This window comes from Babylonia areolata, chromosome 34 (genome assembly GCF_041734735.1).
Source record: "Babylonia areolata isolate BAREFJ2019XMU chromosome 34, ASM4173473v1, whole genome shotgun sequence".
Lineage (NCBI taxonomy): Eukaryota > Metazoa > Mollusca > Gastropoda > Neogastropoda > Buccinidae > Babylonia > Babylonia areolata.
The window spans coordinates 3,173,586-3,188,016 of record NC_134909.1 but is presented as its reverse complement, the minus strand read 5'-3'; the positions used below and the strand labels follow the sequence as shown (position 1 = coordinate 3,188,016).

The following is a 14,431-nucleotide window of genomic DNA, read 5'->3' as shown; positions in this document are numbered from 1 at the left end:
AACACATATCTGGTTTAGCTGTTACAGATCTCTGATTCAAAGCTATATGATTTATTGATTAGAGATATATGCTTTATCTGCTACAGATCTCTGATTTAGAGGTATCTGATTTAGCAGTTACAGATATCTGATTTAACGATTACAGAATGTCTGAATCTGATTTAGTGGTTTCAGATTTCTGATTTAGCAGTTTCAGATATTTGATTTAGCAATTGAAATATATCTGATTTAGTGATTACAGATGTCTGATTTGGCAGTTACAGATGTCTGATTCAGTTGTTACTGATTTCTGATTTAGTAGTTACAGATCTCAGATTCACCGGTTAATGATTTCTGATGGCTCTATGTCACAAGAGATTTTTACACGGCTGACACACAGGTGTTGGAGTCTGATGTGTTGATGTCAAGGGTTAAAACATCAGACTTGCTGTGCTGGAATTTTTGGGGTCGTTTGCGTAGCATTCCTCCCTCCCTCTCCCTCTCCCTCTCTGACAGTTTGTGAAGGACATCTGTCTGGTAGTTTGTGAAGCAAATCTTTGAGAATCTGTGAAGCACGTCTGTGAGAATTTGTGAAGCAAGGCCATAATAGTTTGTGTAGCGTCAGCCCCATGCCACTCATCCGAGTCTCCCACACCCAGGTTTGTCTGCCACAGCCCCAGCACCAGCAGTCCACAGGGAACTGTTGATGTCAGGTCGCCAGGAGGCCGCACACCAGAGGAGACCCTGCAATGCCGCTGAGTCACTTTGGTGGTGTTCAGTAGTTCCTGTTCTGACTTCAACATATACAGGACACCAGCTACTAGGCTCGCTACCAACAATGATTGCATGGTCAGACTGAGTGAGCGTCCCCAGAGGAGTGGAGACCGCCACCACGTTCCAACGACAGCCCCATGCTGACCTTCCGACGTCAGAAACTCACCAAAAATATGGGGGTGGGGGGTGGGAAATCGAAACTAAGGACACCACGAAAACAGGGCATGAAAGGCCGTGGAACTGGGGGTGTTTTCTCTAACTCTCACGATCATACACAGTGGGGTAGTGGCCTAGTGGTTAAGCACCTAACTATGAAGTGAGTGTCCATTAGTTCAGATCCTGAACCGGCTCGGGATTTTTTTTCGAGGGATTGAAGGGAGGGGGAGGGGACTCGGCCTGAATATTTAATATAATAATATACTAATAAGTTTACCTACACTGCACCTAATCAAATGAATTTCGCTGTGACGACTTTACAGAACAATAATTCCAATGAGCAATACATAGAACAAGTGCTCGAATATCTTAAAGATATATAAGAAACACTTAAATCTTTTCACTTAGTTATCATTAACAGCAAACAACAAAACAGACAGTCAGACAGACAGAAAGACACACACACACACACACACACACACACACACACACACACACACACAGAGCACAGCACAGCACAGCACAGCACAGCACAGCTCAACATGTTATGATGCTCTTTCGACAAGACAAGACGTGTTTATTTCAGGAAACCACGTAGGCGCACATGAAAATGTTACTTGTTTCATATAACTGATACAATTACAACTAACATTTGGAACTGTCCTTACAATAGTTTACAGTGGCCACACCAACTGTTTGGTTAAGATACACATAAGACATACATACTGAGGAAGAAAAGAAAAGAGAAAAGAAAGTAACATAGAAAAGATACAACATGGCTTTCTCGCTCGCTGAAGTTAGGGAGTCAATCGGCTTCCATAGCTGAATTTGATGCACTGGTGACAAACACAGGAGTGTATTGCTGGCCTAAAGGACTGGATGACTCTCAACAAGCTGCAACTATATGATGATAAGACTGAATATATGATAACCTGTCCAAAGAAGTTTCGTCAACATTCTTCCTTTCCTGACTCTGTTCTGATCAACAGCACACCTGTTTCACTTTCTCCTTCTGTTCGCAGTCTTGGTGTAATCCTAGACCAGTCTCTTTCCTTCCAACAGCACATTTCGAATATCTGTAAAGTTGCCTATTTGGAACTGCGTAGAATCAGCTCTATCCGCCACTATCTCTCAGCCGATGCAACCAAGACACTTGTATGCTCTCTGGTTCTCTCAAGATTGGATTACTGCAATTCTCTTTTGGCCGGCCTTCCCAAATATCTGTTAGACAGACTCCAACGAATTCAGAATAACGCTGCCAGACTCATTTGCAGAGCTTCTAAATTTGACCATGTTTCTCCTCTCCTTCAGTCTCTCCACTGGTTGCCTGTTTCTGATCGAATAGACTATAAGCTATCCACTCTGACCTTTTCTGCAGTCAACGGATCTGGCCCCAAGTATCTTTCTGAACTTCTCCATATCTATACCCCGTCTCGCCAGCTCCGTTCTTCCTGTGATACTCGACTTCTCAGGATACCTCACGTCTGAAGTAAGACCTATGGACACAGATCGTTTTCTTTTCAATCGCCAAAGACGTGGAACAAGCTCCCTGATAACCTCCGTCATTCTGATTCCCTCGCATCTTTTAAATCTCGTCTCAAAACTCACCTTTTCCCTCAGCAATAAGTATTGTGTGTGCGTGTGTTTATGTAAGTTTGTGCCTGCCTGTGTGTGTGTATGTGTTAGTGTAGCTGTTAGATACACATGTATGTTAAAATGTATGTATGCAGTGTGTGTGTGTGTGTGTGTGTGTGTGTGTGTGTGTGTGTGTGTAGTCACATTTTGGTGTGTGTATGTAACATAGATGTAATGTTTCATGTTAACAAAAGTGTTCTTGTAAAGCACCTAGAGCAGATTTCTGGAAAGTGTGCTATATAAGTATCCATTATTATTATTATGACAATGGCTGCCGCGCGCTTCGCGCCCGCCTCAAGCTGTGACGCAGTCAGCAAGAGAAAGGACCGGTCCAATATATTTATAAAGCCATGGCTGCCGGTGCAGGATCCAGTTACTCTCCATGAAGTCACGGGCTTCCATTTTTAATTCCGCACATTGTAGAAGGCATTGAGAAAGAAGCGAGAAAGACCAATAGAATATGCATAGAATGAGCACTCTTTGATTTACGCGACCGCCAGTGCTTAGTCCTGTGTTGGACCTGTGGGCTGTTTTGACGACTTCTCGTATTGAGTTTTTTTTTTTTGTTTGTTGTTTGTTGTTGTTGTTGTTGTTATTTTACCGGAGTCTCCTAGTAGGAACGTAACATTTTTCTGTGCGCCCATAACTAGCGTAGTAGTAGTAGTAGTATTTGAAACAGTAGAAGGGCTTCCAAGGCTCAGCCCTGGATAGATGTAACCATGTGAAAACCAGAAACTGTAGTTTGTGGACCGACTAATACATCGTAGCAACATTACAAACACATTTGCACACAATCGGGTGGACAGATGAGAGTACCTTAGGCATTTGATATATGGAAGCAGGGAGGGCGGGAGGGCTGTGGAACCAGAAAAATGACCATGAGACTGTCGGCACCAAATCTCTAAGCAGGGAATGACAAGATGTACTGCAGAAGACGGGAGAGACAGAAGTTCCCAAGCGAGCCTCGCGACGATCGCAGCCTGAGTCAGCAAAGACCAGCTCCACTACGACACATAGACAGGTGAAATGCTTACCTTGCCATGTTCCAGCACACATGGCTACCCTGCTAGTCACAAACCGTGACCAAGGGGTGGGGGTTAACAGGACCATCACAACTGACTGAGACCCAGTGACAACCTGGCAGTGGTAGGTTACTTCTTACTGTGGGACACCCAGTGACAAACTGGCAGTGGTAGGTTACTTCTTACTGTGGGACACCCAGTGACAAACTGGCAGTGGTAGGTTATTTCTTACTGTGGGACACACAGTGACAAACTGGCAGTGGTAGGTTACTTCTTACTGTGGGACACACAGTGACAAACTGGCAGTGGTAGGTTACTTCTTACTGTGGGACACCCAGTGACAAACTGGCAGTGGTAGGTTACTTCTTACTGTGGGACACACAGTGACAAACTGGCAGTGGTAGGTTACTTCTTACTGTGGGACACCCAGTGACAAACTGGCAGTGGTAGGTTACTTCTTACTGTGGGACACCCAGTGACAAACTGGCAGTGGTAGGTTACTTCTTACTGTGGGACACCCAGTGACAAACTGGCAGTGGTAGGTTACTTCTTACTGTGGGACACCCAGTGACAAACTGGCAGTGGTAGGTTACTTCTTACTGTGGGACACCCAGTGACAAACTGGCAGTGGTAGGTTACTTCTTACTGTGGGACACCCAGTGACAAACTGGCAGTGGTAGGTTACTTCTTACTGTGGGACACCCAGTGACAAACTGGCAGTGGTAGGTTACTTCTTACTGTGGGACACACAGTGACAAACTGGCAGTGGTAGGTTACTTCTGACCGTGGGAGACCCAGTGACAAACTGGCAGTGGTAGGTTACTTCTTACTGTGGGACACCCAGTGACAAACTGGCAGTGGTAGGTTACTTCTGACCGTGGGAGACCCAGTGACAAACTGGCAGTGGTAGGTTACTTCTTACTGTGGGACACCCAGTGACAAACTGGCAGTGGTAGGTTACTTCTTACTGTGGGACACACAGTGACAAACTGGCAGTGGTAGGTTACTTCTTACTGTGGGATTTCCCGAACAAAGGGAATGAACGGAGAGAAGTCATAACAGTTTCTTTCACGTTTTCTTATAACAGGTAGATGTATGTGGCGATATTTGACTGAGGATGGCCGGCTGAGCTTGTTCAGACCTGTCCATAGAAATGAAATATGAGCAAGGAATAGAACATTTTTCAAATTTCTTCGGCACCTGAGGGAGTATGTGTTCTGATTAGTCTATGGGGAAATACTTGCCTATTTTTTTTTTCTCTCCACAATTGTGTTTTCAAGACAAATAGGACACTGAACACAGAAATAGTAATTTTGACATCAGCTAAAAAGTGGCAACCATAACTAACATTAACTGGAAGCCGGAGCGAAAGTTAACAGCTAAACTGAGATGTGATTCTGTTCAGAATTTTATTTTGTTTGAGACGCAAGAAACATTAATGACAATGACCAGCGAGGGAACGCAACACATAGATATGTAACAGAAACTGGATCAATCTGTTAACGACATAGATATGTAGCCAAGTGCTTAACTGGCTGCAAATAACCTTAGTTCAATTCACAGCGCAAGCCGAAAGCTGAGCTGTAGCAGACGCCATTTTTGTAGTCACAGCCTACCCGCTGTCTTTCAATGACTCAGGCATAGCACGACGCCATTCCAAATTTGAATAACCCATGCCCATTCTACACTGCTCCGAACATGTATTAATTTTAGTGTCGGTATCGTTCACTGTAATGTTATATTTGTTGTGCTTACGCACACCCTTAAAGCAGTTAGAAGCTGTTCGATTTCAGTTAATCGTTCGTCAGTCTAAAGATTTCAGCTGACGCTGAGCTTACGTCATTCTGTCCTTCTCGACACACACTCGCTGTTCGACCAGTGTCACGGCACGTCATTGGCTGAGCGAAACTTGTGTTTCTGCTCCACTGTATTTAATTAATATCTCTTTTGTCAGATCAGTAAACTACAAGTATTATGTACTGGCAGAATCGTCGCAATTCCATCTTTAAATCTATTCCATTTATGTTTGCCTGCGTTAAAATAATTTAACTCAGTTTGTAATTTTCAGCGAGGAGCTCGTTAAAACTGACCCTGTTCAGGTGACTTAAATTAAGATTATAAATTCATAGTAAATAATCAACATTTCATTTTATACTCATTAGAAAGTAGGAGTTGAACTCTTTCTTTTGCAACTTAACGTAAATTGGTTCAGGAATCATTTAGAAATCTGTCACTGAACACCTTGTAAGAAACACAGTTGTCGTCGGATTTGGCCTGATTTGACCAATCTGCTTTGCAGCACACGTGATTGTCTTTGCAGTCCGCTTAACTTGCATAAATTGGCACAGTGAGTGATGAGTGGTCACTTCATACCTGAGCCAGCCCGTGGCCAGAGCCTGCTCTCTTTCTCTCTTGCTGTCACGAGCAGTGTGTTCCCACAACGGCTGACATCTTGCTACGTATTGCTGCACTGTCTTCTCTTCTTATATCTTCTCTTAGTTCTTCTCTTCTTATATCTTCTTCTATTCTTCTCTCTCATTGTCTTCTCTTCTTATGTCTTCTCTTCTTATATCTTCTTAGGTCTTCTTCTCATCTACATAACTATTGTAAAGAAAACAATAGAAAAACCCCTTTTGTGACTGGTCTCTATATGTTCCTGGCCTGTGCGCGGGAATTCTTGTCTATCCTTTAATACAGTAAATCATCATTTAGTTTAGTTCTTTTGTACCGTACCCTTGAATAACCACTCGGTTCAGGTAACACGGCTACAGATATATAACAGAAATTGAATCGATCTGTTAACGACATAGATAGATAACAGAAATTGGGTCGATCTGTTTACGATGACAGACTAGAGAAGGTAAGAACGCTTTTTGGCACAGATACAATCGATGTAAAATGTTTCCTTATATCGTTGGTAGGGAGTGAAATGCATTGAATTAACCAAAGTGAAGCAGTGCAGCACTTGTATTTTTTTTTCTAAGCGTTGATTATAGTGGAAGTAACAAATGAAGAAAACTAGAATTACATGCGAAAATGATACACGAAATATTATGCATATGCACAAGACTGTTTTGAGAAAATGCGTAGGAAATATACGGAACGTTTGTATTGGAAAAACATTTGAATCTCTTTGATGTCACATGAAAGTAGCCTTCGTTTGTTTACTTCATTTGCCGTTCGTTTCGTCTTCTCACTTTGCCAAACAAACAGGACCACGACATGCACGTGAACTATGAAAACAGTCTGTTATGACTGAAAGCGTGAGAATAAGACAAGTGATTAACACTGGGTAACTATGTAGTAGCACAGGGATTTCGAATGGAATTCTTAACAACGCGTTTCTTCAATGAAATGAGTTCCCTTTTCTCACAACGGCGCGTTCGGCTGCCGCTATTGCCAGTGAAGCGAGGTCCGACCATTGACTGACGGGCACGATGTGCCGTGCCTGTTCTATTCTATTCTCTGTCTCCTTCCATCTCTCTCTCTCTCTCACACGTGTGTGAATTGTTTGATGTTCATGCTCACATTATTTTGTTGTTTTTCACAAAAGTGATTTTTTTTTTCAGTTTTGACGAGGGACTGGATATAGAAAAGTATTTGTGCTTATTCCTTTACCCTCTCAAAAGTTCGTTCGTTCGTTCTCTCTCTCTCTTCCCTCCTGACACCCCAACCCCCCACCCACCCCCGACACACATTATTATGCCCTAGGCCTTGTTCACCACAGTTTGATTAAACTCACTCTCATCTGCCACTCGAAAGTCCGCTTGACTCACATCGTTCTTACCCACGTAGATAGCAAATGACGACACATACAAAAGGCACAAGCTGGCAGAAGTAATACCACTTTGTGGGTTAAGTTATGATGCTATAGTTATTCTGCGCCAGCCGTTGCTGTTCCACACAAGCTGGCAGTAGTAATACCACTTTGTGGGTTAAGTCCTGGTGCCACAGTTATTAAATGTTTGCCTTTGCTGATATACACAAGCTGGCAGTAGTAATATGACCTGATGTCATGGTCACTAGATTAAATGTTTGCCTTGCTGGTATACACAACCTGGCAGTAGTAATATGGCCTGATGTCATGGTCACTAGATTAAATGTTTGCCTTTGCTGGTATACACAAGCTGGCAGTAGCAATATGGCCTTTTGTCATGGTCACTAGATTAAATGTTTGCCTTCACTGTTATACACAAGCTGGCAGTAGTAATATGGCCTGATGTCATGGTCAATTGATTAAATGTTTGCCTTTGCTGTTATACACAAGCTGGCAGTAGCAATATGGCCTGATGTCATGGTCACTAGATTAAATGTTTGCCTTTGCTGGTATACACAAGCTGGCAGTAGTAATATGGCCTGATGTCATGGTCACTAGATTAAATGTTTGCCTTTGCTGGTATACACAGTGGTTTTGTTGTGCGAATAAAGGGCTCAGGCACCATTGCAGATAACAGCTGCTGCCATGCGCTTTCCGCTAATCGACAGGAGGTCATGCCTTGCTGCTCTCTGCCTATATATATTGCTAGCAAAGCTGCAGCACGTGTAGATTGTAGTGGTGCTTTTTGTCCGGTCGTTTCCCTGTATGATGGGGTGAGTACTGGTATTTGCACTTAGCGCACGTAAAAGAACTCAGGGCTGCAAAAGGGTTGTCACTGGCAAAATTCTGCAGGGAAATCCTCTTTGATAGGGAAACAAATACACTTGCAGGCAGGGAAAAAAAAGAGTGAAAAAAAAGATAAAGAGAGAGATGATATATGTGTGTGCGTGGATGACCGCACCGCAGCGACGCGCTCTCTGAGGAGAGAAGCCCGAATTTCACACCAAGAAACATGATGTGACAAAAACGTAATGTGATGCAATGCAACTGATGTGTCAAAAGTCGCTGTTAATTAGATGTTCCTGCATCTTTGACACATGAGGTGGTTAATCTATACATAGTCCATGGTCCTCAGTTTGCTAGTGTCACCCCATTGCCAACACGTCTGTCTCTCCACTGTTTGCTGGTGTCACACCATCGTCTGTCGACATGTCTGAGGTCTGTCTCCACAGTTTGCTGGTGTCACCCCATCGTCTGTCGACATGTCGAGGTCTGTCTCCACTGTTTGCTGGTGTCACCCCATCGTCTGTCGACATGTCTGGGGTCTGTCTCCACTGTTTGCTGGTGTCACCCCATCGTCTGTCGACATGTCTGTCTCTCTCCACTGTTTGCTGGTGTCACCCTATCATCTGTTGACATATCTGAGGTCTGTCTCCACTGTTTGCTGGTGTCACCCCATCGTCTGTCGACATGTCTGTCTCTCTCCACCGTTTGCTGGTGTCACCCCATCGTCTGTCGACATGTCTGAGGTCTCTCTCCACTGTTTGCTGGTGTCACCCCATCGTCTGTCGACATGTCTGAGGTCTCTCTCCACTGTTTGCTGGTGTCACCCCATCGTCTGTCGACATGTCTGTCTCTCTCCACCGTTTGCTGGTGTCACCCCATCGTCTGTCGACATGTCCGAGGTCTCTCTCCACTGTTTGCTGGTGTCACCCCATCGTCTGTCGACATGTCTGAGGTCTCTCTCCACTGTTTGCTGGTGTCACCCTATCATCTGTTGACATGTCTGAGGTCTGTCTCCACTGTTTACTGGTGTCACCCCATCGTCTGTCGACATGTCCGAGGTCTGTCTCCACTGTTTGCTGGTGTCACCCCATCGTCTGTCGACATGTCTGTCTCTCTCCACTGTTTGCTGGTGTCACCCCATCGTCTGTCGACATGTCTGAGGTCTGTCTCCACTGTTTGCTGGTGTCACCCCATCGTCTGTCGACATGTCTGAGGTCTCTCTCCACTGTTTGCTGGTGTCACCCTATCATCTGTTGACATGTCTGAGGTCTGTCTCCACTGTTTGCTGGTGTCACCCCATCGTCTGTCGACATGTCCGAGGTCTCTCTCCACTGTTTGCTGGTGTCACCCCATCGTCTGTCGACATGTCTGAGGTCTCTCTCCACTGTTTGCTGGTGTCACCCCATCGTCTGTCGACATGTCCGAGGTCTCTCTCCACTGTTTGCTGGTGTCACCCCATCGTCTGTCGACATGTCTGACTCTCTCCACTGTTTGCTGGTGTCACCCCATCGTCTGTCGACATGTCTGTCTCTCTCCACTGTTTGCTGGTGTCACCCCATCGTCTGTCGACATGTCTGAGGTCTCTCTCCACTGTTTGCTGGTGTCACCCCATCGTCTGTCGACATGTCTGTCTCTCTCCACTGTTTGCTGGTGTCACCCTATCGTCTGTCGACATGTCTGTCTCTCTCCACTGTTTGCTGGTGTCACCCTATCGTCTGTTGACATGTCTGAGGTCTCTCTCCACTGTTTGCTGGTGTCACCCCATCGTCTGTCGACATGTCTGTCTCTCTCCACTGTTTGCTGGTGTCACCCTATCATCTGTTGACAAGTATTAGGTTTCTCTCCACTGTTTGCTGGTGTCACCCTATCATCTGTTGACAAGTATTAGGTTTCTCTCCACTGTTTGCTGGTGTCACCCTATCGTCTGTTGACAAGTATTAGGTTTCTCTCCACTGTTTGCTGGTGTCACCCTATCGTCTGTTGACAAGTATTAGGTTTCTCTCCACTGTTTGCTGGTGTCACCCTATCGTCTGTCGACAAGTATTAGGTTTCTCTCCACTGTTTGCTGGTGTCACCCTATCGTCTGTCGACAAGTATTAGGTTTCTCTCCACTGTTTGCTGGTGTCACCCTATCGTCTGTTGACAAGTATTAGGTATCTCTCCACTGTTTGCTGGTGTCACCCTATCGTCTGTCGACAAGCATTAGGTTTCTCTCCACTGTTTGCTGGTGTCACCCCATCGTCTGTCGACATGTCTGAGGTCTCTCTCCACTGTTTGCTGGTGTCACCCTATCGTCTGTTGACAAGTATTAGGTTTCTCTCCACTGTTTTCCACCAGTTCAACAGTTCAACCGGGTTAAAGGGAAAAAAAGAAAAAGAAGAGAAAGAAGAACTTGTCCTGATAATCTGGTTGATCACTTGATGGGTTAGCATGGTCAATTTAGTTGTCCACCTGATATCAGTATTGGTAACTTGATTTCGATTTCACAGGGATTGAAACATGTGGGTGAACTGGTCTCGTTACATTATTTTCCATCAATATTTTTAAACTGATTTTGATTTTACTTGAAGCAAGTGAGATGTGAGTCTTTTTATATTATTTTCAGTTTTCACCACAATGATTTATATTTGTGTACGTGGACGTGTGGGAAGTGAGTGGATTTGTCTTTTCACATATCTGCAACTTGATTCAAATTTGTGGACTGAGTGAGATTGGGTGAATTAATTTTGTCTTTTTAGCATTCTTTTCGGTTCTCTTCAGCTAGCTTAAAGAATGATTCGGTTTGGTTTGTTCACATGTGTGTGGGTCAGAAGGTCTATCGTACTGCTTGCTTACGTCGTCATCTTATGGCTGTCATAATAGCGCCAGTTGTTTTACTGAGCTCAATATAGTTGTGATGTTTTACTTCGCCAAATTTTGGCTGTCATATATTGATACAGCACTAGTTAGCACTAGTTATTTTACTCCCCTGTGGGGATGCCGGGAGTCTTTCAGTATAAATAGCATCCCCGCCTTCTGGAAATTCTGCGCTAGAAATTTCCTCTTTTCTGTCACTCTCTTTCTTTCTGCCTTTTTTCTGTCTTCACTGTTGTCTCCCTTTTCTGCCTTCCCAGTCCACTCCCCTTTCTTTCTTCACTGTTGTCTCCCTTTTCTGCCTTCCCAGTCCACTCCCCTTTCTTTCTTCACTGTTGTCTCCCTTTTCTGCCTTCCCAGTCCATTCCCCTTTCTTTTTTCACTGTTGTCTCCCTTTTCTGCCTTCCCAGTCCATTCCCCTTTCTTTCTTCACTGTTGTCTCCCTTTTCTGCCTTCCCAGTCCATTCCCCTTTCTTTTTTCAAACAAGCCTTGAACTTTTTTTTCCCTCTCTTTTCCACAGTGAATGATATACTATCTCTGCTGTTTTGCTCAGGAAGTGAGATGTAAACACTGGGATGGGCACTAGCTAACCATTCTGCAGTGTTATTTACCTATACGGCCTTTTTATGTATTTTTTGTTTGGCTTTGAAGTATTGTTGTTTTTTTCTTCCTTTTTCACGATTTTTTGTAATCAGGGGATGATATATTAAGCGGAATGGCTGGCGTCCTCAGCATGGCCTGGTCTTATTTGCCGTAAGGAGCTAACTGGTTGGCATGCTGTGTCATGAACTGTGTTTTGTGGGTATGTCTTAGTGTTTTTTTGTTGTTGTAAATGTGACAGTTTTGTGTTGACGCGGTTAAGCATCTGTATGGTTTGACAGTCCTGATATGGCCCTGTGTGGTCAGCTGGGCTATAAGCAATAAGAATGATGAGTTATTTTACTGAGTTTAATCAGCTGTACTATAAGCAATAAGAATGATAAGTTATTTTACTGAGTTTAATCAGCTGTACTATAAGCAATAAGAATGATAAGTTATTTTACTGAGTTTAATGTTTTGTGATGTTTTACATCGCCTCTTTTTGTTTACGTTTGTGTTGTACCTTGTTTTGTTTGAAAAAGAAAGGAAGTTAAAGACCCCTTAGACAACTACGGCCATCAATGCAGTGACTTCATGTCTGCTGTTGTGTACACTGTGTTGTTAGCGTCGCACTTGCTGTTGTGACTGCTGCTTGCTTTGCTTGCTTGTAGGAGCCACGCTCGCTTATACAAACACACGAATCTGAATGAGTTTGCAGAGGTTTTTATTCTGCACCTTCCGGCATTACAAGACAAATGTCTTTTAAGGTTTAAAATTCGCAAAGAAAGGAAGATTTCACAACACTACATCTTGTGCTCAAAACAGGAAGGCAGGCATAATCCTCTCCTTTAGTCCACCCGTTTAAACCTTCCGTAACCAATGTCATGTACCCGTTCACATTCTTGGTGCGAACGAAGAAAGCCAGAGTAAGCTGCCGTTCCCAAGGACACAGTACCATGCTGAAACAGGCCCTCAAACCCTGGATCAGAAGTCCAATGCATTACGGATTCTGCTGGGGCACCCCCATTCGAAGAGTCTTTTTTTTCCTTTTTAATTTCACGAGCGCAGTAGCCGAATGGTTAAAGCGTTGGACTTTCAGTGTGAGGTACCGGGTTCGAATCTCGGTGACAGCGCCTGGTGGGTAAAGGATGGAGATTTTTCCGATCTCCCAGGTCAACATTCGTGCAGACCTGCTAGTGCCTGAACCCCCTTCGTGTGTATACTGCAAGCAGGAAATCATATACGCACGTTGAAGATCCTGTAATCCTTGTCAGCGTTCGGTGGGTTATGGAAACAAGAACATTCCCAGCATGCACCCCCCTGAAAACGGAGTATGGCTGCATAGATGGCGGGGTAAAAACGGTCATACACGTAAACGCCCACTCGTGTACATACGAGTGAACGTGGGAGTAGCAGCCCACGAACGAAGAAGAGGAAGAAGAAGCATGTCTTTTTTTTTTCTTGTCTTTTTTAAAGATTGAACTATTTTGAAAGCAGACTTTGATGACGTGGTTGCTGTGCAGGCGACGTCTGGTGTGTGTGGTGTTGGTGCTGCTTGTGGCCTTCGGGGGCACGGTGGTGGGGCTGTATGTCGCTGGGAGGAACGCCCACTCCGGTGAGGATGGGCCCACGGTGCACGAGTACCCTCACGCGGCTGTGGCTTCGGATGTAGCTCAGTGCTCAGAGATCGGCAAGTGAGTGGACTGGACCGTGTGTGGGGGTGATGGGATGTGAGTGGACTGGACCGTGTGTGGGGGTGATGGGATGTGAGTGGACTGGACCGTGTGTGGGGGTGATGGGATGTGAGTGGACTGGACCGTGTGTGGGGGTGATGGGATGTGAGTGGACTGGACCATGTGATGGGATGTGAGTGGACTGGACCGTGTGTGGGGGTGATAGGATGTGAGTGGACTGGACCATGTGATGGGATGTGAATGGACTGGACCATGTGCGGGGGTGATGGGATGTGGGTGGACTGGACCATGTGTGGAGGTGATGGGATGTGGGTGGACTGGACCATGTGTGGGGGTGATGGGATGTGAGTGGACTTGACCATGTGATGGGATGTGAATGGACTGGACCATGTGTGGGGGTGATGGGATGTGAGTGGACTTGACCATGTGATGGGATGTGAATGGACTGGACCATGTGTGGGGGTGATGGGATGTGGGTGGACTGGACCATGTGTGGAGGTGATGGGATGTGGGTGGACTGGACCATGTCAGGGGGTGATGGTATGTGAGTGGACTGGACCATGTCAGGGAGTGATGGGATGTGAGTGGACTGGACCATGTCATGTGGTGATGGGATGTGAGTGGACTGGACCATGTCAGGGGGTGATGGGATGTGAGTGGACTGGACCATGTCAGGGGGTGATGGGATGTGAGTGGACTGGACCATGTCATGTGGTGATGGGATGTGAGTGGACTGGACCATGTCATGTGGTGATGGGATGTGAGTGGACTGGACCATGTCATGTGGTGATGGGATGTGAGTGGACTGGACCATGTCAGGGGGTGATGGGATGTGAGTGGACTGGACCATATGATGGGATGTGAGCGGGATCAAGATAATATGTGAATGTGTACATGTGTATCTGTGTGTGTGTACCTGTGTGTGTGTGTACCTATGTGTCTGTGTGTGTGAGCACCTGTGTGTCTGTGTGTGTGTACCTGTGTGTGTTTGTGTGTGTACCTGTGTGTGTGTGTGTGTGTGTGTGTGTGTGTGTGTGTGTACCTGTGTATATGTACCTGTGTCTGTGTGTGTGTGTACCTGTGTGTGTGTGTACCTGTGTCTCTGTGTGTGTACCTGTGTGTGTGTGTACCTATG

General features: G+C 45.2%; 1 protein-coding gene across 1 annotated transcript in view; it reads left to right on the top strand.

Annotated features, from left to right (window-relative positions):
• The window catches only part of LOC143277664 (glutathione hydrolase 1 proenzyme-like), a 74,145-nt gene that overhangs the window by 15,235 nt on the left and 44,479 nt on the right, over positions 1–14,431 (top strand). The window contains exon 2 of the mRNA XM_076582572.1: positions 13,126–13,296. Coding sequence (XP_076438687.1) covers positions 13,126–13,296 — 171 coding nt within the window. The remainder of the gene's footprint in view (positions 1–13,125; positions 13,297–14,431) is intronic.